Source organism: Martes martes, assembly GCF_963455335.1.
Source record: "Martes martes genome assembly, chromosome: 10".
Taxonomy (NCBI): domain Eukaryota; kingdom Metazoa; phylum Chordata; class Mammalia; order Carnivora; family Mustelidae; genus Martes; species Martes martes.
In genome coordinates this window covers 10,487,155-10,512,952 of record NC_137898.1, presented here as the reverse complement: position 1 = coordinate 10,512,952, position 25,798 = coordinate 10,487,155, and the positions used below count along the sequence as shown (strand labels likewise).

The 25,798-nt window shown below is 52.9% G+C and overlaps 2 protein-coding genes across 3 annotated transcripts; one reads left to right on the top strand and one right to left on the bottom strand.

Annotated features, from left to right (window-relative positions):
- Positions 1-1,896: 1,896 nt before the first annotated feature.
- On the bottom strand, positions 1,897-12,414 carry PRPF19 (pre-mRNA processing factor 19). Its single transcript, XM_080816158.1, has 16 exons — positions 12,178-12,414; positions 10,342-10,491; positions 10,090-10,166; positions 9,135-9,276; positions 8,978-9,051; positions 8,797-8,859; positions 7,686-7,727; positions 7,487-7,561; positions 7,113-7,188; positions 6,862-6,971; positions 4,877-5,032; positions 4,585-4,654; positions 4,272-4,357; positions 3,796-3,966; positions 3,568-3,673; positions 1,897-2,410 (listed from the first exon to the last, which is right to left on the bottom strand). Exons 1-16 carry the CDS (start codon positions 12,194-12,196, stop codon positions 2,313-2,315), a joined length of 1,515 nt encoding a protein of 504 aa, XP_080672284.1. The 5' UTR covers positions 12,197-12,414; the 3' UTR covers positions 1,897-2,312.
- Positions 12,415-12,536: 122 nt separating this feature from the next.
- Positions 12,537-24,988, top strand: TMEM109 (transmembrane protein 109). 2 transcript variants are annotated; one of them, XM_080815829.1, is made up of 5 exons: positions 12,537-12,637; positions 16,206-16,311; positions 21,670-21,914; positions 22,794-22,896; positions 23,334-24,988. In XM_080815829.1, the coding sequence occupies exons 3-5, from the start codon at positions 21,678-21,680 to the stop codon at positions 23,723-23,725; spliced, it is 732 nt and encodes a 243-aa protein (XP_080671955.1). In that variant the 5' UTR covers positions 12,537-12,637; positions 16,206-16,311; positions 21,670-21,677; the 3' UTR covers positions 23,726-24,988. The 2 variants fall into 2 exon arrangements, with proteins under 2 accessions (XP_080671955.1, XP_080671954.1); XM_080815828.1 differs by lacking the exons at positions 12,537-12,637; positions 16,206-16,311 and adding an exon at positions 16,518-16,657.
- Positions 24,989-25,798: the final 810 nt, after the last annotated feature.

The window sequence follows — 25,798 nt, the reverse complement described above, 5'->3', positions numbered from 1 at the left end:
CGGATGGCAGGACGGCGTGGAAAGCGTTTCAGGGTTTCTAACCAAACACGCGGCTCCCAAGGCCAGGAGAGCAAGGCCAGGCTCCAGTTCCAGGACGGTGGTTTGGAGTAGGGTCAGGGTGGGACTACAGTCCCTTTGAGATCCTCTGAGATGTATTCTAAGCCCCTCCGCCGCCAAAAAATGCACATAAGCGAGGACACGACATATGCTCCACACCACAGAGCCCCTCCTAACCCCGCAGTCCCCAAGAACCTCCCTTTATCTCTTCAGTGGTTTTCCAGGCAACAAAGCTGACCTAACAGCGCCCATTCACGTCTAGCCAGGAACCAACCAAGGGCTCAGTGCTGGGCTAGGGGAGGTCCAGCTCTGCCCTTCCCCACCTTGACCACGAGGCCCTCCCACCTGCGAACGGCGGCTCCAACCCATCCTCCTTTTGTAGGGTGTCCGGCCTCAGGAGAACTGCATGACGGCTCTTTTCATAAAAAGGGACAATCCCATGGGAACCTGGGGTGGCTCAGTGGGTTAAAGCCTCTGCTTTAGGCTCAGGTCATGATCCCAAGGTTCTGGGATCGAGTCCCGCATCGGGCTCTCTGCTCAGCAGGGAGCCTGCTTCCTCCTCTCTCTCTGCCTGCCTCTCTGCCTGCTTGTGATCTCTGTCAAATAAATAAATAGATATTAAAAAAAAAAAAAAGGACAATCCCACATTTTTTTCAAACCAGAATACCCAAAATTGACCTTTGATTGGCAAATACTAGAAAAGCTCTAGGTGTTCAAACACCGCCTCGTCACTGCCTGTTGGGCATCTCCTGTGAGAACTGACCCGAACTACCAGGAGGCCGGTGCTCAGAGCCGCCCGCAGCAGCGCCATCTGCCAACAGCTACAACTCTGCCGGGGGTCCCAAAGGCGAGTTCCAGGGACAATCACAGATACACACACAAAAAGGCTGTGCTAGTCAAATACCTGTGAAAACTGGGTCAATAAGTTAAAAGGTTTCTTTCTTGCAGTTTTCAAAGGCCTTACTAGCCTAGCAAGCATTGTGGGCCTCCAAGGCAGAGACTGAACTGCATGCCTGAACTTTCTGGACCACGGAACGCTGACCCAGCAGAACACACGCAGAGCTCTTCTGTGGCACTAACAGGATCCCCTGTGCTTTGTGCCACTGCCCCCGGCCCCAGCGCAGTACCTCACCAAATCATGCCCCCCCACACACACTCCCACACAGGCCCCCATCAAGCTTCCAGTCCAAGAGGCTCCTGGGCTGTTGTTGTCCAGGGTCCTGAACACCTCCCTGGCCCACCACTCCTGCTCCTCCACAAACACCGGGCCTCTCCTTCCTTCCCCTCCACACACCTCCATCATTTCCCCCTTAGACACCTCCCCTGCCAACAACACCCCTCCTCCCTTTTGGCAAATAAGCACTAAGGTTTGAGCTTCGTTATTGTGTGAAAGAGGCCACCCTGCCTTCAGTAGCCAAGGAGCTCTGCTTCCTCTCCCAGGAGAGGCATCAGCGACCTGATCTGTGTTTATTTACTATACTGGTCATCTCCCCTGGAACCGGCTCTACTTCCAATGTTCAAAAGCCAGAGTTTGGAAAATCCTTCGGATTTAAGCCGGCCTGGGACAGGTTTTGCAGCACCCACAGTAATGACGCCTTCGTGATTTGTTCACACTTCCTCATCAGTAAGAAAAGGCTGTTTTGCCCTCACGTCCCCTTCCCCTCTCGGCTGCTGTGGAAGGAAACCCCACAAGGAAGTGGCTGCATGAGAGTGACAGGAGACCCTCTGAAACACAAGGTCAAGGCCAGCAGGGCCATGAAAGTGTCCCTCTGGCAAATGTGCTCCCTCCCCGCCCTTCCCAGCATGGTTTTCCTCTTACAGACACACACAGGGGGGTGCTATGTTTATTGTTTTCTTTTTTTAATGAAACTAAATCACTGCTTACAAAAACCTGCAAGAGCCCTCACGCCCATCCCCTTCACAGTTCCCTTGGCTCAGCCTCTCCCCATCTCCCAGGAACTGAAGCTCATGAACGCCATGAGGGGAGAGGCCCTGGGCTCCGACCCGAGCCTTCCCAGGGTGACAGTTCTACCGCCCATGATCCTTCCTGTCAGGCTGAAGGTGGCATGGATGAGGGTGGTCCCTGCCGCCGTGGCTCTCAGGCCACCACCCGGACCAGAGTGAAATGATGTGAATGCCCCGCCCCTGAGACCCCCCTCCCTCAGTAGTCTCTCCCCTTCCTCCCCCCACCCCCCACCCTAATTCTACCCCTCTACTGAGATGAGGCCCGGCTCCCAGATCCGAAGGGCCAGGGCCTACAGACTGTAGAACTTGAGGCTCCTGTCCATGCCTGTTGAAGCGATGAACTTGGCGTGGTGCCCAAAGGCCACCCCTGTGGTCAGGCCACTATGCTCTGAGGAGAGAGACAAGAGGCAGTGGTGAGGCTTCTCCTGCTCGCTCGGGGCCGAGCACTGACCCTGAGGACACGCTTCCAAATCCATCCAGCACTCCCGGGTCAGTGCTCATGTACTCTTTCCCCAGTCACCTCTACACCCCTGAGGGCAGGGTGCTAGTCCAACCTGCACACCACAGGTCCTTACTCCACGTCTGGCACACAGCAGGCGCCTGTGCGCTGAGTGCAGAGAGTAACGTCAGCACCCCCACCTGAGCTCTCGGGGCAACTGCAATTCTGCTCAGTTCAAGGGCTAGAAGCCACTGAGAGCTGGGAGAGGGCACAGTCTCGTTCTCCGCCTTCTCACAACCTCAGTTTTACAGATTTAGCTAAGTTTTCACTTCGGTTTAAAACCTCACTGCTCAGCTGGCTGGTGTATGTTTATACTTTGTAGTTAGTTCTAACTCCTTGCTTATCACTGGGACAGTCCGTTAGCCTGTTCTAGCTCCGGGTTCCCACTGAGGGAACCTGGGCCCCCAACACAGCGCAGGGTTGGGCTGAGGGCAGAAGAGGCTGGGTGACACGCAGCCCTGGATTCAGGTAGTTCATGAGCAGCAAAGCAAATTCCTTCTAGGCTTAGGGGTAACACCCGGAGCCCCAACTACAGAACCCAGGCTGTACTTCTGGCCTCCATCCCGCCTCCCTCCCAAGGCAGAGATGCAGTGCTGAGCAATGGCAAATCCTTACTCCAAGCCAGACACTGGTCTACGTTCAACGTCCATACGTGTGTATACACATGGATGCACGTCATATACACAGCTACTTCCTGTTATATATGGATGTGTGCACGCCTAAACAGGTAACTTCGTATGTGTATGAACTCACCTAAACCTCATGGCCACCGGGTGGAGTACACACTGTCAGCACTCCCCAGAGAGGCTAGGCAACTTGTCCAATGTCACACAGCCTTGAAGTGGTAGAGCCGGCATTTAAGGCCCAGCAGTCTGACACTTGAGTTCACTTTCTTAGCCACTCAACTCTACTGTCTCAGGTGGTGATGGGAAGCTGCCTAGGCAACCTCATGCCCTCCCCTAGAAATTCCTAGCCCAGTGGTATCCGCCCTCTTCATCCTAGGCCAGGGTACCGGGGGCCTTGGGGGCCCAGAGGTCACACCCTACCTGTGAAATGAAGAATCTCTGTCCACTGTTTACAGATGTAGATCTGGACATCCGTGCCCCCGAGCGCCAGGTAGGTGCCGCTCTGGTCAAAGATCAATGACTTCACCTGCCAGAAACGGGACAGAGGTCACACGAGAACAGTCAGGGATACACAGAAGTTGGATCACTTCGGTGAATAACCAACAACCGAGGAGCCACAGCGACAGAGCAGGGGCGGGAGGGGCCCACCTCGAAGTTGTTATCCAGCTGCAGCGTCTTGAAGTTTTTAAGCTTGCGCAGATCCCAGAGCTTGACAGAGGAATCATCGGCCGCTGTGGCCAGGTAGTAGCCATTCTCCGAGAAGGCAATGCTGGTGATGGGGCCCGAGTGGCCGGGGAAGTTGGCCACGTTGGTGCGCTCCTACGGTTGGAGGATGGGTAGCACAACATCACCCACTGGTCACGAGAGGGAGAAGATGGAGTTCGCCAAATGCCTGCCTCTGAGCCGTCCTCCTCCACGCTTCAGGGAAGGACCACGAGCAGGAACGGCGGAAGCAGACGGCCCAGCCCAGGAACCCCAGACCACACCTACATCACATCACATCACATCACACACACTCCACCCTTGGCAGACCCCCTGCCAGGGCCAGGTGCCATCACACTTAATCACACTGCGTAGTCAAGGGCTCAGAACCTGGGCCTTAGATGGAGGCTGCCATGTCCCACCTTCAAGTCCCAGATCTTGATCTGCGAGTCCATGGTGCCTGTCCCAAAAATGAGTCCATCGGGGTGGAACTGCGCACAGGTGAGAGCTGTGGGAGAGACAGACGGAGCTGTGGTCAGAGCCCACAGGACAGACAGGCACAGAGAAAAGTCCCTCGCTCTTCACGCTGCGCGCTGTGTCCAGCACAATGCCTGGCACCTGGCAGGTGCTGGCGGTTAATGTATTTTAAGAAGAAATGAACAAATAACTAAATAAAACATAAAACTAAATGAGAAGTAGCAAAAGACAGAGGCCAGCGCCTCTGAAGCAACTTACAGCAGCCAGAGGTCTCATCTGTCACCTTGGTGAGCACACGCCCTGTCTGGATGTCAGAGAAAGCCCAGTACTGAAAAAACAGAGACAATGGAACCAGTAAGAAAGTGGGTGCCCTTCAGGAAGGCAGGGACCCTTGTTCGGCAAACCCTGGCCAAGCTAGACCCTCCGAGCAGAGAACGTCCTCCTCTGGGGTTCTGGGGAACCAGCTGGTGTTGGCAAGATGCTCCCTCCTCCCAGGATGTTCAAGCTCGGAGACCAGCAGGCCTCTGCAGCGTCCAGGCTGGGACCACACCTGGTCATCAGAGGAGCTCAGGAGATAGTCCCCAGTGGCATGAAGGCTGAGGCCTGTCACAGCGCTCTCATGTGCCCGAACAACCTGCACACAAGAGGCATTCGGGACCGACCAAATCCTGATAGTAGCATCCGGAGAGGCAGAAAACACCAGCTCCTGAAAGGAAAGCAGAAGAGATGGACCAATCTTACAAAACTGGGGACGGCCATAACCCCAGCCACCGCTACTCTTTCAGTCCTGTCCTGCCTAGCACCATCCATCCACCCAGTGATGCCTAACGGAGCCAACAGTAAATGCTATTTAAAATGGTAACTCAAGGGGTGCCTGGGTGGCTCAGTGGGTTAAAGCCTCTGCCTTCGGCTTGGGTCATGATCCCGGGGTCCTGGGATCGAGCCCCGCATCGGGCTCTCTGCTCAGCCGGGAGCCTGCTTCCTCCTCTTCCTCTGCATGTCTCTCTGCCTACCTGTGATCTCTGTCAAATAGATAAATAAAATCTTTAAAAAAAATAAAAATAAAAATAAAATGGTAACTCAAACAGCACCGGCCTAGATGAGGAAGCCTGTCTAGTGCTAAGAAGGACAGTTGTACCAGAGAGCAATTTCCCATGCCCTGTTTCTAAGACCAGAGAGAGCAACGTGTCTAATGCAATTGAGGAACTGAGTCTTTAAATTTTAGTTTATTTGGGGCGCCTGGGTGGCTCAGTGAGTTGAGCCTCTGTCTTCGGCTCAGGTCATGATTCCCAGGGTCCTGGGATTGAGCCCCACATCGGGCTCTCTGCTCGGCTGGGAGCCTGCTTCCCCTTACTCTCTCTGCCTGCCTCTCTACCTACTTGTGATCTCTGTCTGTCAAATAAATAAGTTTAAAAAAATCTTTAAATTTTAGTTTATTTTACTTTGTTTAAATAGACACATTAGCTAATGGCTAATGGCAGGGATGGCGCGGGTCTGAGCACTGGGTCTGGGAGGGGCTGCAGGACCGGGACCCCCCCCCCCCCTCACTTCAGCTCTGCAGGGGCAAGTGAATCCTCAGAAAAATATGGGGCAGAGAGAACCTCCATAGTGTCAGCCACCAATTATTTGGGTTAGGACGTTAAAAACTGTAAGGTACAACCAACTACCCTATTTCGTCAGTATGATTTCGTAAGAGAAATAACCGCATCCAGTCAGCAAGGAAGGAATGCTTTCCACCTAAAATGCATTTAGTTTTGGGGTGCCTGGCTGACTCAGTCAGGGGAACATGTGACCCTTGATCTCAGGGCCAGGAGCTTGAGCCCTAATTGAGATTCAATTTAAAAAATCTGAAGAGAATAAATGAAAAACAAATAACTATATTTAATTTCACAAAAAATTCATCTTCATCATCTATTTCTAATTTCCTTAAAGGATAGGGAAAAGGCTAATTGGGAAGCACAGACTCAGCTGCTCTCCTACAGTCTCAGACCCAAACTGTCCCAGACCTCAAGACTCAAATCCTGTAAGGTCAGTAATCTGGTCTACTGAGCGGTCTTTGCCCTCTATACCAGCACCTCTCCATCTACTTTAGCCCACGCCACTTTCAACAGTCAACATCAAGCCCCCACAACCCCACAGGACCATGGGAATGTGGACACACCTGTCCTTCCCACATATGCTAAGTCAAGATTTTGCTGAGCTTTATTTTCCAGTTCATATTACAGAGAACGTAGAGTTTTTCCTGTCCCTAACGTAACATATGTCTATGAATAAGCTTATTCAAGCTCTCCGTTTCCTCTCTTCCCCTGGTCTGAAGGCCACTGCTCTAGGAGGTTCTACAGAGTACAAGGCAACCCCATAACTACAAACAAAGGCCTAGTGCCCACTCTGAAGGCTCAGCATTCTTCCTCGGGCTCAATTCACTTCCAAGAGCACACAGCAGGACACTGGATAACTGGGCCGTGACCCAGACCACTGCAACAGCAACCACTGCTCCGGAAGGAGGAGCCCCGGGTGACTGGCAGAACCCTTTACCTGGGAAGGATGAAACACCACACTGGTGACTTTCTTGGTATGGCCTTTGAGGGTGGCCAAGATTTGCTCAGAACTCTTGTCGAAGACGACAACATTTTTATCCGCCCCACCTAGAAAAGGACCCAGATGAGATCCAAAAATGAGTCCTGCCCACCTGGGTCCTCTGCTGAAGAAGGTACTTTTATCCCCAGGCCATGCACCTTCCCCACCACCCTCCCCGCCCTGGCTGGCTGGGCCCGGCCGGCTCTTACCAGTAAGGATCTTGTTGGTGTCGGCAGGGCAGAGGTCCAGGGCCAGGATCCCAGGAATGCTGGCACTGTGCAAACCCTGAGCAGAGGGCACAACATCAAACCCAGTTGTGGCCGAATCCAAACCAGCCATAAAGCCACACAACTCCCCCATTCTATCCCCAGGGAACAAGAGTGACTTCTGTTCCTCATCCACTGCACTCGGCCTTCTGCTTGGACACAGCGCCACCCTCGTGGCATTACCGGGAAGGCCAGCACTGGGGTAAGAAGCTGGGGCCCTTGTGCAGCTCTATGGCCACCGCCCTCCACACTGGCTGCCCGCCCCAGATACCACAGGGGCACCCTGCCCCTCAGCTAGGGGGAACCCGGCTACTCACCACGTGGGAGGCCACCTGCCGGTATTTGCTCAGCTCCTCCGGCTTTACCAGCTCCTCTGGCACCGTCTTCCCTCTCTGAGCAAAAGCATAAGCCCCCCAACAAGAGCAGCAGTGAGTGCAGGATGCAGCGACCCCCTCTTCCCCGAAGGCGGCCGCCACCTTCACTGACCAGCTCTCCCCTGGCTCCGGGAAGACTCACCTTCTTACGCTCCGTGGTGAGCACAGTGGCCTTGTCTTGAAGCTGGGCGAGAGAGAGAAACAGGTGCAACGTTGAGGCAAGTGATTTTGCCAGCCCAGGGCATGCTGGACGTTGGGCACATCTCCAAGTGTCACCTGTACTCGTGTTCTGCCAGGTTCTGTACTAAGGGCTTACGTGCATTCCTTCTTCTTACTCTCACCCCAACCTGATGAGGGGGTGCTGCTGACCTTACTTCATAGAGGGGATACGGAGCCTCCGAGCAGTGAGGTCACTTCCCCAAGGCCTCGGCAGTGACAAATGGCAGAGCGAGCACCTGAACCAGCTCTGCAGAGCTCCCAGACCCGGTCTACACCACTGAGAGTAGAGATGCCAGGTGAGCACAGACAAGACACAAACCACCAACTCCTATAAAAGGCGAGTTCTGTGAGTACAGCAGGGCACTGGCCCTGGAATCCCGCCTGCTCTGCCTCTTGTGAGCTCTGCCTTTCAATCTTTTTTTTTTTTTTTTTAAAGATTTTATTTATTTGACAGAGAGAAACATAGTGAGAGAGAACACAAACAGGATGAGTGGGAGAGGGAGAGGAAGGATTCCCACAGAGCAAGGAGCCCGATGGAGGGTCGATCCCAGGACCCTGGGATCATGACCTGAGCCACCCACATGCCCCTCTGCCTTTGAATCTTAGTCTCTGGTTCTTTATCTGTAAACCTAAAAATGGTAATTCCCATTCTGTCTCCCTCAGAGAAAACACACGAGAATGTGTAACAAAGTGTTTCACAATCTGCAAAGAACCCCCATAACAGTAAAAGCTACAAGTTGCACTTACCAGGAATTACAATCTTTTAAATTCTCACAAGTCTATAAAGTAGACACTGTTACTCTCAGTTTAGAAACAAGGGGAATGAGATACAGAGTTGGTTAATTCAGCCCAAGGTCGGCAGGCTTCTAAGAGGTGACAACACAGCATGAACACGGGCAGTGTGGCCTGAGTCTGTGCTCTGCTCCCCTCTGCCTGAGTCCCACGTAGCTGGGACTTCTAGTCAGACAGGACTCAAGGTAGAGGGTGAGAAGTGAGGGCCCACCATTCCAACCGAGTGACTTCCCACAACTTACCTTCTGGATAATCTCGGGGGTCATGCCCACCAGCTCGCCCAAATCCATCGGCTCGCCTGCACCCTGAAGATGAGAAAGCTAAAGGTGAGGGAGGCACAGACAGCCAAAGACCCTTGCGAGAGAGCCGCATGTGACACCGCACACGGGGGCTGCTCACGGTGGGGGGCGGGGGTCCACTCACCGCAACACTCGGCTGTGAGCTTGGCACGGCCTGAGGCACAATGAGACCGGCCTGTGGCTTCAGGGTGGCCAGAGCTGAGAGAGAAGAATACATTAGAAATGGGGTGTCACAGAGCAGGACCGGCCCAGAGTGGGGAATGGCAGGGCAGGGGCGGCACCTTCTCGGGCAGCTGTAACTTCCTTGGTGAGACGGGCTATGACACGGCAGGCAGCATCGTGCTGGTACAGAGCGTGGGACAGCTCCTGGCGGGTTGTCTGCAGCTGCTGGCGCAGAGTGAAGCTGTGCAGCATGACTGCGTCCTGGGGAAGGGAAACGCCACTGTGAGGGGATGGGGAGGAGCAGGGAGCACCCGGTGGAAGAGTCAGCCCTTGACCAAGAGGATACTGCCCCGTATTCCCCCAGCCTGGACTAGTTTCAGTAACCCAAGAGGTCCAGGAGGGGCCGGGAGTGTGCTGGCAGCCGCTCCGGAGCTGCCACCCCACACCAAACACTGGGCACAGGGAGGACTGGGAGCCACTCTTTCCCATCCCGGCTCTCGGCGCTGGGGATACACTGACGAACAAAACAAATCCCTGGGGCGCCTGAGTGGCTCAGTCAGTTAAGAGTCTGCCTTCGGCTCAGGTCATGATCCCAGAGTCCTGGGATCGAGCCCCACACTGGGCTCCCTGCTCAGCAGGAGCCTGCTTCTCTCTCTGCCTGCTTGTGCGCTTTCTCTCTCTCTCGCTCGCTCTGTCTCACTCTCATTCTGTCTCAAATAAATATATAAAATCTTAAAAAAAAAAAATCCCTGATGTCACCTTCTACTCTAACCTTATTCTAATTCTCCCCCAAACCCTGAGAGATTGGTATAAATCCTTGTCCTTTAGTCAGGAAAACTGGGACTCACATAAGCAATTTGCCCAAGGTCATATGGCAAGTGAGGAGGGGAGCTAATTGTGGAACCCAGATCTGTGTGGGCTCAACAACCAGGCTCCTCCTCCACTATCATCCTGCCCCTCAAAAAACAAAATAAAACGAAACAAAACAAGACTCCATCCTTCCCACCCCAAGTCCTAGAGCAGTGATCCCCTCTCCTCAAGTACAGAGACATCGTTTCTCTTCCGGGGACTCACCCACTCATCCTGCAAGGCTTTCAGAATGGCTGGGATGCTGGTAGCGGAGGGAGGCTTGGGCCGGATTGGGTGAGCAACTGCCAAGAGAGGGAGAGCACGTATGAAGAACCGTAACTCAGGGACTCTTCGTCTCCCGCACCTCTTTCCCCTGCGTTAACAGAACACCATCTCCTCCTCCAGTGCGCTGGCCCCACCTCCCAGCCTCTCAAGCTCTGAGCTAAAAGCTCTGGACAGAGGCCAGCCACCAGGCACCTTTGATGTCGATGAGCTGCTCCTCAGACAGAGGCTGGTTGTTGATGGGGTCTGTGCCATTCTCTGCAATATACTTCTCAATGAGCCGCCGCTCGTAAACATGATTAGAGACGGGGGACACGCACGGGTGCTCTGGCACTTCATTGGAGACTGTGGAGAAAAGGCAGGCAATCAGCTTGGGGTGGTGAAAGGGACCCTGGGACAAAGGGATGCCTCACAGGCAACTGGCCCCAACAAAACCACACGTCCCCCCCATTCAACTGACAGAAAGCAGGACATGACACTAGTTTTGTAGCGTCCTCAGCATCTTTTCAGCTACATAACTAGCTTCTTTCTCCATCATTCCCCTGACAGGTAGTCAACCAACAATTACTGTGTTACTACTATGTGCCACGTACCTACAGAGCAGTCAATAATCCCCGCCCATCTCCGTTTGGAACAAAGGCACCCATTATATTCTGGGACACAGAAATACACATGGCCATTCAAATCTCAGTCTAGAACCAAGATGGATAATCAGACAAAGAAATTATAAAGCACCACGAATATGTTACATTAAGAAGAAACACTTAAACTGCATTCTCAAGTGCCAAGCACGATTGTAAACATTTTCCGTAGGTTCACTCATTCTCACAACAACCCCCAACAGAGGTATCCGGGGCACGCCTGCCTCAGTAGGCTATGCAGCCCTGAGGACAGGGATTACAGCTGGTCTGACTTCCAGCACAATGCAGATACCCAGCAGGCATCCAGTAAACATCTAACAAAAACATCTAAGCACAATCAAATGAAAGGAAGGACGGTGCTGGGAATATGGAAAAAAAACCTTCCTCAACACTGAAAGAAAACAATCAATGTGAAAATATTTTGCAAACTTTAATTTCTTCACTATGAAAAATTCCTTTTTCTGGCCCTCATTTCCCTTCCTTCCTTCCTCCCTCCTTCTGGATTCATGGAGAGGTTCTGAGAAGAGCACAGGGCTTACAAGTTGGAAGCAAATTGAGAAAGGGATGTTCTAGTAACCTGATGACACAGAATGGAAAACATCTGCGTGCTGCATTAAAATACCAAAAGGAAAGCCCCTACAAGGCAAGAGGAAAAAGCACGGCTCTGGGGTGGGAGAAACTACCTCCACCCCCCAGCTCCGCCACAGTCTCCCCCAGCCTTAAATCCTCATCTGTAAAACCCCCATCCTCCTTTCTGCTTTGGAGAATTCTTGCGAGGATAAAATGAGATCACAGACTCGGAAGCGCCGCGTCAACCAAGGGCTTTACAAATGTGCGCTGTGTTTGGTAGTCGTACAGAGGGAGACTGGGAGGCTGGGAGCCAGGGACCTGGATTCCAGCCCTGTCACTGCCTCTAACTCGCCGTGTGACCTTCGCAAACTGCAGAATCTCTGATTACCCGAGCGGGACCTCAGACGTCATGCAGTGCAATAACCTCTTTTTGCAGGTGTGGAAACTGAGGCCCAGAGCCTGCGCCAGATCACAAAGCCAATCGGAAGGGAGATCCTGCACAAGCCCGATTCCTACACCACAGCTGCTTCCCTGCACCAGCTCCCTCCATCCAGGGCTCAGTTCACTGCGTAAACGAGGTGCTTGGCCTCAGTGACGTCTGCGACAATAAACTTGAGGCGTTATGTAAACTGTGAAGCGCTGCGCAAATGCACCCCACGCCAGGGAGGAGGAGGACCCCCGCGCTGACAGGCCGCCGCCCTGCCCCCAGGGAGCCCTGTTTTCGCCTCCGCCCCGACCCCCGCGCCGCAGCGGCCCGCAGCTCCTCCCGCTCCGCGCTCCGGCCCCCTGCGACCCGCGATCGGCCGCAGCCGACACTCACTCGAGCAGATCAGGGACATGGCGCCGTCGCTGCGCTCCCAGGCGCCTCACACCGGGCTCCGGGATTCGCTTCTGCGCCCCCGCGGGCCGCTTCCGGTCCCCCGCTGCTTCCGGGACGCTCCGCGGCTAGCGGGGAGCGACCCCGCCGAGCGATGTTCGCGTAGCGCTTCACGTGGGGCTGCGGCCGCTCGCGCGCCTCAGCCTCCACCACCTAACGGAAACTGCCCTTTCCCAGAATGCAACCGGGCAGGAAAGGGCCCGCCACGGAACCTTCGGCCATTTCCGGACCTACTCGGCGCCTTCCGTAAAGCGCTCCCGAGCCGGGGCGGGGTGCAGAGCAGGTTCCAAACTACATTTCCCACGATGCAGTGGGAATTTAAAGCCAATGCGTTGAACAACGCTTTGGGGAGATCTGTGCTGCGCTGGTCCATGGGGACGTTATCTCGCACAAACTTTGGAGTGTAAGTGAATTTCCTAACACACTTTTTAAAATGCATCTTCCTGGGGTCTGCCTTAGAGAGTCTGCATTTTTAGTGTGTGCCCCACGTGATTCTGAGGCAGGTGTACCTCCGACCAGCGTTTGAGAGACGCGGCTCGGTGCCCGGAGAAGAAAGCGCAGGTGCAGAGGGGTAGAGAAACCAGCCCTGAGGGAAAAACTGTTCTGGTCCTGCCTCTACTACCACTTTGCGCTGTGATCGTGGGCAAGTCATCACCTTCTCTGCGCCTTTCCCGCATGACTGCCAGGCCCCTTCCAGCTCAGATCTGTCGGGGTCTAAGTGGCTGTCTGTAAGAGGTTCTAAGGAATCATGGACGGAACACGTGGTGTGGGCTAGAAGGGATCCAAGTGTAATCAGTGACGTCTTCTTGGCTGAAGAGTGGTGAATGAGCTGGATTTTTACAGGTAGGCAATATTCAGATAGAAGGGAAGAGCAAAGATCCCAAGAAGAGGAAGGGCTTGAGCAAAAGCTTGGAGAGAAGAGTACAAGTTTTTTGCAGGTATGACGGGCAGCATGGCATAGGAGCCAAGAGCAGTCTGAAGCCAGATTGCCTGTACTCTTCCCCCACCCCCAGCTAGTAAACTGTGAACTTCTCTGCCTTAATTTCTTGATCTGTAAAATAGGAGGAATAATACCAAAGGTTAAATTAGCTCATAGGGTTGTTGTGAGGAGTTAATATTTAAAAAGTGTTTTGGGGGGTGCTGGGGTGGCTCAGTCAGTTAAGGGTCCTTCTTTTGATCTCAGCTCAGGTCTTTATCTCAGGGTTGTGAGTTCAAGCCCCGCTTCTAGCCTACTTAAAAATAAGTAAAATAAAATAAAATAAATAAAAAGAGCTTTGGACATTGCCTGGCACATAATAAGTACAATATACATATTCGTGTTTCTCATTATCCCTGAATCCAAGCAAGACTGTCCAAACTACTATTATGTCTCCCCTGCAGCAGTAAATTAACATCCTAATTGGTCTCGTTTCCAGCCTAGCCTTCCAATGCACTTTTTACAGAACAGCCAGTGATCCACTTCCCATGAAAAATCTATTCCTGCTACTCCCCAGGCTTTCCAAATTCATCCAACAAATATTAATTGGGTGCCTCCTCAGTGCCAGACTCTGCTCTGATAACTGGAGATACAAATGGTGAACAAGGTTTCTGCTCTCTTGGAGCTTACATTCTTTTTTTGGAGGGGGGTGGTGAGGTGGCAAAGACAGTCAACACATCAGAAGAAAATTCCGGAGAGAGGTAAGTGCTAAGAATGAAACAGATCAGAGAAAGATGGATAGGAGGTGGTGTGGATGGGAGAGATGGGCTGCTTTTAAGCAGGGTATTCAGGGAGGTCATCTCTGAGGAGGTGGCATTTTTGCTGAGACCTGAATGAGGGAGAGTGTTTCTGGCAGAGAAAACTTGCCCCCAAGTCCTGCATCATCTAGCCCCTACTGACCTCCACCATCACACCTCATCTTGCCTCCGAGTCCTCAAACTTAGCCCCTCCGGCTGGTTCCACTACTTGTGCCTGGCACACCTTCCTCCTCTCTCCTCCCCACCTACTCCCTCCAAAGTGAACTTCCATCTCATCTTAAATGGCACTTCCCCTGGGGCCTTTTCCTTGATCCCTGACTGAAGTTGACATCCCCTCAACACCCTGTAATTCTCCTTCAAGCCGTTCTGGAAGCTATAATCATTTGATGATTTAATTGCTTACAGGTGTCTGATCTCTGTGTTCTCCACCAGACTGTAAACTCTGTGATACCAGGAACCATCGTTCTGGTCACTGTTTTCCTCAGAGTCTAACGCAGCACCTGACACACAGCGGGAACTTCATAGCTCCTGTTGGTTGAATGACAGGCTGCCCGACACCAAGTGTTTTGAATATTTGGATGTGATAGGAAATAAAATGGATCCATTTAGTCAGGGCCTTGAACCAGAGTCTAGTTAGACTTGATCTGGCTGGTAGCAGAACAGGAGCCAAACTGTGGAGTGATAGCTACACTTCCCAAAGATTCCTCCAGAAGACCCTGGATGGCTTGGAGGAGGACAGACTGGAGGAAGAGAGCCAGGAATTCATTTGTTGGACAAATCCTTGTTGAGTACCCACTGTGTGCCAGTGAGGCACTATCGTGGGCGTTAGGGATACCACTGTGAGTGAAAGCAGAGGTGTCCTTATACTGGGGAGCTTAGGGCATGTGACTGAAGAAGGGAGGAAACAGGGAGTCCTTTCAAGCCTTGTCAATTTCAAAACCCAGCCCCTCAGGGATAGAAAGGATATAGGGAAATAAATTTTGGAGTAAATAGTACAGATAAGAACTTGATCTCAGAGTCCTCCCCACTCTTCCAATCTCAAACTCCCACAAGGGAGCTAAAGATCCCGTAGGCAGGGAAGGAAGACATAGTAAAAAAGGAATATATGGGTAGCCATAGGTAGCACCCCAAGGGAGGAGCGCTATGCCTTGCTCCCTCGGCCAAGGCTGCTGCTACTGGGAACTAAGGGAACTTAGGGGACAGAAGAAGCTCCATTTCTCTGGTAGATTTAGTGGCAACCTGTGTGGACAAGTGACTGAAGAGTAGGCAAGACAATGCAGCTTAACTGACGGGATTCGTGGCACTTCGGCCCCATTTTTTCCAAACACGGTGTACACTCTGAAAACCAAGGTGGGAAGAACCCCAAACTGTTTGAGAATTGTTTCTACTACTCAGATGAAAAAGAGCTGAAAAGAAAGTGATTTGTCATAGTGGGGATGGGGGTGAGGATGAGGAGTTACATTTCTTGCACAAGAAAGAGTCTGTGACCCCAGTTTGGTAGTCCTAAAATCAGAAACATTTCACAAACAAATGTAGATTTGTAACTGTTAGGAAAGCTGGAAGGTGAGGCCCAGGATGCTACCAGAGCCTGTTCTGGAAGAAAGAGAACCTTAGCTCAGGCAGGAAGATGGGGGAAGCTGAGAAACATCTGGAGAAACAACTGGAGGAGGTGATGGGCTGGTTGCTGGTGAGTTGTGTAGTCTGAGAAGAAGGCACAGTTAGAAGGCTGATCCAGGGAGGATGGGGAAACGAATTCTGTTTTAGGGTGTTGAGCTTCGAGAATTGTTTTAACATCTAAGGGGGAGCTTTCCTAAGGCAGCCAATGTGAGAGAGGTATTCAGATAGCTACTTGGATTTTTTTTTTTTTTTTTAAATATTCACTCTCATTACTGATTGACTCTCCACACCCTACTGTGAAATGAAGTGGTATTTTTAGGACTGTGTAGGAAAGTTGAAAAGCTGAGGTCAAGAGGGATGAAGCAAAGTGCCTAGAATGACAAAGTAGGCAAAGGATCATCTCATCCCAAACTCCTGTTTGTTCGCCCTCACGATCTTGCCTTTTTTCGTAGAAATGGGGTCTGGGTGTTGCTTCTTTTCCTTCTCTAAAATTGAATGAACATTTGGGAGCCATCTGCAGGGTTTGGGTGTGTAACTGCTCTCAGAGGGGCGGATGCAACTTCCCAGCTCCAGTACCTCTTACTGCTCCTCTAACACCTTTTTCCTTTGTGCCTTTTTAGCGCGAAAGTTCCTCAAGAGACCAGGTGCCTCAAGAATAGAACTACATTTCCCACAATGCCCCACGAGCACTGATTAGCCCGAAACTACATTGCCCGGAGTGCTGAGGTATTGAAGAGATGGATAGGCTTCGACTCCGAATTTCGAAGATCCACTTTATTTACTTCACACCCCAGTTATAGTCACTTCTTCCCCCTTTCCTGCCAGAAACTTCCGATCCCACTCTTTTTCGGTGGGAAACTTGGGGGTGGGGTGGGGTGGGAATCGTGATCAAGAGGGTAGGGCGCATGCGCCCAAGGCACAGGGTTTGGGCTGGGAGAGGGACGGGTCCGTCCCGGGCTCATCCCGCCTTGCGCGTGCGCAGACGATAAACCAACGCCCGGGAGTTGAGGCGCGGGTTTGGTGGCGCGTTTTAGCGAAGTCGCACGTGAAGGGCAGTAGTGGCCGGAGCCGGGTGAGTGCCAATGGAGACCGGGGCCTAAGGGCAGAACGTGGGACGGGCAGGCGGCAGCCGCTGCAGGTGGGAGCAAGGCGCGGCCTCGAGGCCTGGCGAACACACGTGGGGAGGGGTCCGACGGCGCCCGGCGGGGGAAACAAACTGGGAACCCGGATCCTGGTTGCTATGCAACAGGGGGCGTCGTTACTAGGTAACAGGGAGGCACGCGTTTCCGGGGTGAAGAGGGTTCGGCACTCTGCTCAGAGGTCCGGCTGGGGCGGGGCTGCTGCCAGGCTGGGGTAGGAGGCTAGCGCTGAGCCCCTCGATCCCACCCCATGGCCCAGCTTCCCCCGGCCCAACTTCCCACCGCCATGTTTTCTGCCCCTCGGGGTACCCTTAGCCCCTTGGGGGTACCCCGAGCCCATGGGCCGCGCCGCGTCCCTTGCCAGCGACACCACCCAGCAGGGCTTGGCAGGGGACTTGCTGTTCGAAATAGCACATGCTACTGACACCCTGTCTGGGGGAGGCTGGGCCCTGGGGAGGAAGCTGCCCCTTTGCCCGTCGCCCTGCCCCCAAACAGTTGCTGGGCAGCAGCTGTCAGGGGCTTAGCGGGGGCTGCCCCCACCTGCTGGGACGCTCGCTGACTTCATTTTCCTCAGTGGCAGCTTCGCCCCATCAAGGAGCTTCCTTTCAACGCAGCTGTGCTTCTCCGGTGGCCGCTGCCTATTTGGATCAACTTTAAAATAAGCCTTCTCTTCCCACCTCTCCCTTGCCACTCTCGCAGCTTCTTGGCGGGCTTCTAATATTCATTTCACAAGCATCTATTAGTCATTGTTCTGTGCTAGGCACTGAGGATTCCAAAAAAAAAGTTGTCAAGTCTAACAGGAGGCGCTCAAAGTCTCCTGGGGGAGGCTGGCCTGTAAACTGCTAGATTATGCTACAATGTAATGAGTGGTGTATTGGCAGTCTGTGTGCTGCAACATTTCTGTTGACCCTTAAGGTCTACAAAGCTTTGCAGAAATCCGCAGTAGTTCTTAACCCTGCTTAACCCCATTTTGCATTGAGGAGCTTGAAACTCAGATTAAGTAATAGGCATAAGGTAGTGGCTTCTAGTTTGTGGCAGAACTGAGTCTGGGATGCAAGTCTCAGTTCCTTTGTCTGCTGCCACACTTTGGAGGCTTTGCCTAGAATAGACTTCCTGCGCTGCTGGTCGCTTGCGGCAGCTGTCTAGTTATGCATCAGAAATCTTCCAGGGGCTCTACAAACAAAATCCTTAGCCCTTCTTTGGGAGAGTCTAAGGTGGCCCCTCGTGGGGCAGACATCCGTGTTTGAACAGGCTCCACGAGCGACCAGAGCCCAGAAGCCCTGCCCCACCTGGGCAGCTCTGAGCAAGGATGGGGAAAATCAGGGCCACCAGAGGGCACTGAATCAGCTGCCCCTCCTGCCACGTAGTGATTCATGGTGTGAGAGGAAGCTAACCAGAGGAAGGAGCCTTGGCAGGGGGTGTGTGGGCTGCCCCACCCTGCCCTCTTGGCAAACCACAGCTGAACATATATGCCTCCTCACTACGGTAGTTAAGTGAAGCAGCTTTCCAGCTGAGCCAGGTTCTCCTGGCCCTGCCTGAGCCATCTTAGAGATAGCTGGACAGAAGGGGCAGGTCTCCCTCAATCTTTTGCCGTCCTCATACCTCTTGGTGTACCAAACCATGACCTCTCAGTCCAGCAGGTGGGTCAACTCCCATTAGGAATCTGGATGTCCTCTCACTCTGAGCTCGTTGGTGTTTGGTGGAACTTTCAGTGCCTTGAGGGCAGGGACCGTGTCTGTCTGAGGCAGCAGAGGGATGTGGAACAAGCCAAGAGGCAAGATTTAGATCCTGGGTTCTGCAGGCAAGGCCCAGTTCTGTTGTGTGAGCTTGAACAAGTCACTTGACCTCTGTAAGCCATGGTTTTCTGAGTAAAATGTGGAATCACAGAAACTTACCAGGTTGTCATAAGAGTTCAATGACAAGAAGAGACAAGCGCTGGGGCGCCTGGGTGGCTCAGTGGGTTAAGCCTCTGCCTTCGGCTCAGGTCATGATCCCAGGGTTCTGGGATTGAGCCCCGCATCGGGCTCTCTGCTCAGCGGGGAGCCTGCTTCCCCCTTCTCTCTCCGTCTGCCTCTCTGCTTACTTGTGATCTCTGTCTGTCAAATAAATGAATAAAAAATCTTTAAAAAAAAAAAAAAAGAGACAAGCCCTTTTTAAATTATAAAGCACCACACTCATACACAAATAAACATATGCTTAACAAGATACAGACACACTCAACTGGGGCAGATGGCCGCTTGCATATACAAATATGAATACACACAATCACACATGTACAATTTGTTGTTGAATGCCTACCATTGCAGGAGATGGTGTTTAAGGCATTGCAGGAGATGATGTTTAAGACCTACTTACTTTGCCTCAGAGCTCAAGACCGCATCAGCTCTTGACTGCCATGGCTTCTCTTTATTGAAAGTATTTGATTGGGCTGCAGTGAGGAGGTGTAATGACAGTGAGTCTGATTCTTGCTGCCTAGAAATGACCTAGAAGAAACAAGAAGGAAGCCTGTTAAATAAAACAACTGGAAGAAACGGACCAGCCAGTGATCTGCACCCTTATCTGCAAAGGGCATGCTCTAGAATCCTGCTAGATTTGGTTTCTGGTGCACTTCAGAAGATCGGCTGGCAAGGCAATGATGGCCTCATGGGGAGGGTTTATTCCAAGGTCCCCTAGCTCCTGTTGACTGGGGCAGATGGCTGCCTGAAAGTTGAGGCTAGCACAGAATGCCGGAGGCTGCCGTGGGGGGAGCAGCTCACATCGCGCTGACCTTCTAGAACAGAGGAGACGACATCTGATCCGTCCTGGTGGAGGTCCTTGGATATAGGACCCAACCCAAGATAGCAACCCTGCTCTTTAAGTTCCCAGGGTGGTTATGACCCAGATAGCTCAGGAACTGACCTGTGCTTTCCTCCTGTCTGACCACTGGCAGGCAGGAACCATCTGGTTCTTGATTTATGCCAAAGAGTAGAATAAAAGGCTTCCGGCCTGAGGTTGCTCCCCATGAATGCGTGTTTTGCAGACTTGCTTGATTCCACAGACCCCAAGAGGAACTTAGGGCAGCTGTTTCTGGGCCAGAAAGTGCTCGGATGTGATATTTTTATAACTCTTTCTCGGACTCTCCTTCCCACTAAGTAAGAATGGGAACATCTCCCCTCTCCTCCATCCCAGTGCCTCTGATTTCTGGCCGTTTCTGGTAACTGCAAACATTCCAGATACCTAGCTGCCCCTGTGTCAGGGGCATGGCTTAGCCTCTGATCATCGGGTTTGAATCATGGAGACTCCCTGGAGCTACAGGTTCATTGCCCAGCCTGAAAGAACAGGGGATTTGCTGGTGCTGTTTGACATTTCTCAAGCACAGTGGCAAATGGAAGACAGACTTGGCAAACATTCTTTTTGGCTAATCCATACGTGCTTCAATGAATCGGTACTTGCTGGGGCCTTAATTTGCCTGTAGCATCAGGATGGGCGAGCACAGAGCACAAAGTGGTTAAGTGAATTGTCACCAGTAATTCACAGAGATGACTGGTGGATGCCAAGTTGATTGCAGTTCATGAGTAATCTATTGTGTGACTTTCTTTTTTTTTTTTTTTTAAATAGCTGTTCCACGTTTTTTTTTTTCCTTAAGATTTTATTTATTTGACAGAGAGAGATCACAAGTAGGCAGAGAGGCAGGCAGAGAGAGAGGAGGAAGCAGGCTCCCTGCTGAGCAGAGAGCCCGACGCGGGGCTCGATCCCCGGACCCTGAAACCATGACCTGAGCCGAAGGCAAAGGCTTAACCCACTGAGCCACTCAGGCGCCCCATTGTGTGACTTTCTAAATCACTTTAGAGACTGACTTTGGAGATGACACAGCTGGGTGGCATGTGCAAGGGCGCTGCTATCAGGTGCACCTGGGTTCGAATCCTGACTTCCCTACTTACTGCTTCTCCCACCTCGGTTTCTTCAGTAAAATGGAGGAAAGTGACAATGCCTACCTGATGAGGCGGTGCTTGTGTGAAATCGGTGGCATGTAGTTCACTTTTTATTAATAATAATATCTTTCCCTAAAGGTTGTGCTTTAACCCTTTGCCTGCCTTGGAGGCTAGGGAGTTGAGACCATTCCCTGTCAGCGCTTCTCAGCTTGGCGCTGTGGAATCCCCTGGCGAGCTTTTGCAAGTCTAAGCCCAAGTCACACCCAGTGACACCAGGACCTCTGGGCTCAGGACAGAAGCATCAGTAGTTTGGAAGCTCCCAGGTGACTCTGCTGAGCAGTCCCAGTTGAGATTCCCTGTGTTCCCTTAACTCCCAGTGGGTGCGCAGTTTGGAAGCAGAGGCACGGGTTCAAATCCTGTCCTCTCTGCTTAGCCCAGTGACTGTGGGCAGATGCCTAACTCCTAAGTCTCAGTTTCTTCTCATTGTCACCGGGAGGGTGAGGAGGCTAATACCCACTTCATACGATGGTCCTGCAGAGCAGATGGCATATATGCCATTTTTTCTTGCTTGAGCACGTCCCTGAGTGCTTCCCTTTACATCATTACACAGCAGTAATCATATTTGTGTGCTATTTTTTAAGCTGGTTTTTTTTTTATATCAGCTTTATCTTAAGTAGATTATAACCTCTCTGGGGACAAAGCTTTATAGTCTTATGCTTTCTTTTATACTCACAGCACCTAAGACCCAGAGATGGGCCTTTGGATTTTTAGAACTGGAATAATCCCAGATCTTCTCACCCACCCGAAGGCAGTGAAGAGTACTTGCTGGTTAATTAATATGCAGGTGGTAAAGAATGTGAAGGAGGAACCCGTGAATCAAATGGTTGTGCCCAGCTGAAGTTGAAAGGCCCACTTCTGCCTTTCTCAGCTAACAGGATGGGGTAGAGGAGGGTGTTGGGGCAGGTCATGGCTGGGATAGCCGCTGTCTGTGCCAGTTTTGGCTCCCTGCTCACCCTGTGCTTCTTTCCTGGCAGACCCAGCCATGGCAGGCCCAGGCAGCAGTTCACCGTGGGGCAAGCATGTGTTCAAAGTCATCCTGATGGTCCTAGTGGCCCTCGTCCTCCTCCGCTCAGCATCATCCCAGTCCCATGCAGACTTTGTGCCACCAGGCCAGCAGAAGAAGGAGGCCCCAGTCGATCTCTTGAGCCAGATGGGCCGCTCTATGCGGGGAACACTGGATGCCTGGCTTGGGCCAGAGACCATGCACCTGGTTTCCGAGGTAAGGATGGTGGTTCCTGCTGTGAGCACACACACATCGAAGAGAAATAAAGGAGGAGACATTCATGGTCACCCCGTCTTGGCTCCACATCCTCTGTGTGTCACAATCCCTGGTGCAGAGAGCCCCTTCATTCCATAAAATGAAGCCAGACAGTACCTGCTTTTTGCAGTCCCATTGTTTGATTCCTGCCCTGGAGCCTTTAGCCCTTTCCCTTCTTTCTGCCCTTTCTTGTCAGAAAGCCTGGGAAATGAGCCAGTCTTTATAAATCCATGTTGCTGGATGACGATAGAGTCTGACTTTGGTCTCAATCTGACCTGAAGTCTTAAATTGGCAAAATATCAAGACCTGAATCCGTTCCTTCCCCTGTAGAGGTAGAAGTAGGTCTGACTCTGGGGCTTAAGGCAGAGCTGTCTCTTCTCGCTTAGGGCATCCCAGGCATGGCATCACATACTTTCCATAGGGTGTTCTAAACAGTTGAAATAATCATTTATAAAACCCAGCATCTGATAGAGCTGGTACCTGAGCTTTTTTCATTAAGTCCTAGTCCTTCCCATATGTTGCTTCACACAACTTCATGACTCCCTGGGAGGACCCCAGCTTCACAGGGCAACCACTGTAGAGATTTGATGATTTCCCCACACACATTAACCCACTGCCATCACCAAAGTTCTGGTGGATCAGTTGAATGAGGGCCCAAATGTCCCGAGTTCCAGTTCAGGAAGGACATTTGGCCTGCTGTCCAGGCTTGATGGGCAAACCCCTGGCTGAGAAGGAGGTGGGACACGTTCTTCCAGGCCTTGACCCAGTGGGGGTGAGAAGCCTGAAGGAGAAGGAGCGTAACTGACTGTGGACTCATCTCTTGCCCTGCTCTTTCCACAGACCTTGTCTCAGGTGATGTGGGCCATCTCCTCGGCCATCTCAGTGGCGTTCTTCGCACTGTCCGGGATCACTGCGCAGCTGCTGAATGCCTTGGGACTGGATGGTGAGCGCCAGAGAACTGTTCAGGGCTCCTGGAGCTTAGCCTGTCACTTCCTGCTGGTGGGACTTTATGTTTTCAGGGCCCAGACTTTTCCCTAGCTGCTTGACCCCTGCCAGGTTTCCCCAGAGGTAAGCCTAAGAACGGGCTAATGACTGCCAGCACCTACCAGGCATTTGCTTCATGTGAGGCAGAGTGTGGTGCTAAGCCACAGTGTCTCATTTAACTGTTACCCCCAACCTAGAGAATCAGTCCCGCTTTTGCAGAGGAACTGGTTCAACCAAGAGAAGTAATCTACCCCCAGCCAGCAGGCGCTGAGATTCACACTCCTATCTTGGTGGCCCTGTGGGAAAGGGAGTTTAGCTCCTCCCCCATTTTGGGTTCTGGCCCCCTGTGCCCTGTCCACCCCAGGTTGGCTGATTCTGTGACTCTCCCTTTTCCAGGAGACCACCTCACACAGGGCCTGAAGCTCAGCCCCAGCCAGGTCCAGACGTTCCTGCTGTGGGGAGCAGGGGCCCTAGTCGTCTATTGGCTTCTGTCCCTGCTCCTTGGCTTGGTGTTGGCCTTGCTGGGGCGGATCCTGTGGGGCCTGAAGCTTGTCCTCTTCCTGGCCGGCTTTGTGGCCCTGGTGAGGTCTGTGCCCGACCCCTCCACCCGGGCTTTGCTCCTCTTGGCCCTGCTGACCCTCTACGCGTTGCTGAGCCGGCTCACTGGCACCCGGGCCTCTGGGGCCCAGCTGGAGGCCAAGGTTCGGGGGCTGGAGCGGCAGGTGGAAGAGCTGCGCTGGCGGCAGAGGCGGGCGGCCAAGGGGCCCCGGAGTGTGGAGGAGGAGTGAGGAGGCCGCCGGACACGGACACCTTCGTCGTACCAAAGAGCTGCACTGCTTCTGGATAGCCTAGCACTCCTTCCGGCCCCCCGGCCCTTTCTTGCCCTGCCTCTGAACTGTCAGAGCCTTCAGCCCTGCACCAGACCCTCTAGCTGAGGAAGAGGACCAGGCCCCATGCTGGTCCGCAGGGGCCCTGTCCTGTGAGGTTGGCTGGGATTGGTTGTCTTAACCCTTTCTCTGCTCCTTGCCTGCCTCGCTCAGGCCAGGTTGGAAGGGCCCCCCTGTGGCTTGTGCATCTGCTCTCAGTGGACATCACCGCCGTGGGTCCTCCCGTGGCTCGGCCGGCTCCCCTCTGCTGCCGCCTTGCTTTCCCCCTGATGCTCTTGCTCTCCTGTCCTTCTGGAGCTCCTCCTCTGCCAAGTCCCCAGCTTCCTTCCTGTTTGCCTCCTGCTAGCCCAGCACTCCGCCCAAACCACTGCCCCTCAAGGCATGTTCCTGTCCTCTTCATTGCCTAGGCCTGGGGAAGAGGCAGGGCCTATGGAACTGAGGGGAAGGGCTGGGGTGGGGGTGGGGGTGGAGTTCCCACGGGGGCTGGGAATGAGGATACACATTGAGTCTCATTAAGTGCCTTAATCCGAGCCAGCAGGGCCCTCTGCTTGCCCGCTGCTGTACTGTATGTAGGAAAGTACACTGTGGCTGCTTTGTGTCAAGAAGAGAGTTGTCCCTCTCGGAACCTTGATTCCCCTTCAGCCAGAGCAAAAGGTGACTGCTTCATAGGCTTGTGGCTGCAAGTAGGACCCTGCAGTGGCCATCAGATCCCCTGTGGGGATTTCAGAGACACTGAAGGAGAAAGGAGGAGGACCCTTGTCTGCACCGCTCTGGACGGTTCTCCACCCCTCTCCCTCCACTCACTGCCACGAAGGATTTGCTCATCAGGGTCCACCCCAGTGGCCCAAGAGGAGTGCAGCACAGACAAACCAGAGCTGCACACATGGCGCCTTCCTCTCCCAAGCTCCAAGACGGGCAGGGTGCCTGTCACCTGAGCCCCCTCCACCAGAAGTCTCATTCTTCCTCTGGGGCTCTGGTGGAGGTGGGCATCCTCTGCCAGGCCCAGCACATCGTGTGAAGAATGAATTCAGTGCCCAGTTCTTACTGTCAAGGTTTGGTGTGGAATCACAGCTGCAGTGATACATATTTTTATCACCGCTTGGTTGGTTTTAAATAAAATGCACGCTATTTTATTATCTCGTTCCATATAAAATGTATTTACTCAAAGTCTGGATGGCTTTCATTTCTTCCTACAGCTAAATCCATTTCTGTGGAGCTGCTCAGTTTTCTTGACTTTTCCCTGCAGGGGCTATGTGAAGCTGGTGGAAAGGGTGTGAGGGGGTGGGGCTGGTGCCAGGTACCTTTCCCTCCTGGAGTGTGAGGAATGAGGATGTCATGCCCCCTTTACAAAACTTCCAGGAACTGACCAGCACTGCTGGAGTAGTGTGTATGTGGGGGAGAGGAAGGAAGGGTACCCCTTCCTGCCTTTGCGTGCAAGAGTAGGAAAGGCTGGCGCCAAGACAGCCAGGAGATTTGCCTGCCCTCCCTCCTTCCCTCACCAGATGGGAGTTTCCTGCACTGTGGTTCTCAAACTGGCCCGTAGGTTAAATCGGTTGTTTTCTAGGGTCCCAGGTGTGGTGGTTTTGTTTTTGCTTTTTTCTTTTTAAGCCGCCACGGAGATGCTAACGTGCAGCCAGGTGCCCCCGTCTGGACCTCTCCTAACTGCCTGGTAGGCAAGGCTGGGCCCGGAGGCCAGTCCTGGGGGGCGGGACTTCCTCAGGAGCAGAGGGGCCTCTCCCAGGGGTGGGGCTGGCATGAACGCCTGCAGCCTGCGCCCAGACCTTCCTCCATAGGCATGGCCTAGGGCTCTGTCAGAGCAGGCCCTGGTGGTTGACACCCAGCCCTTTTTGGCCGCTTTCTCCGCCTTTCCGCCCCCGCAGTTTGGTTCCCCATATTCCCCAATACCAGTTCAGAGTCAGGAGTGCGATGCCTTTACAGGTGGGTCACTTGTGGGGCGGGCGTGAGGCAGAGGAA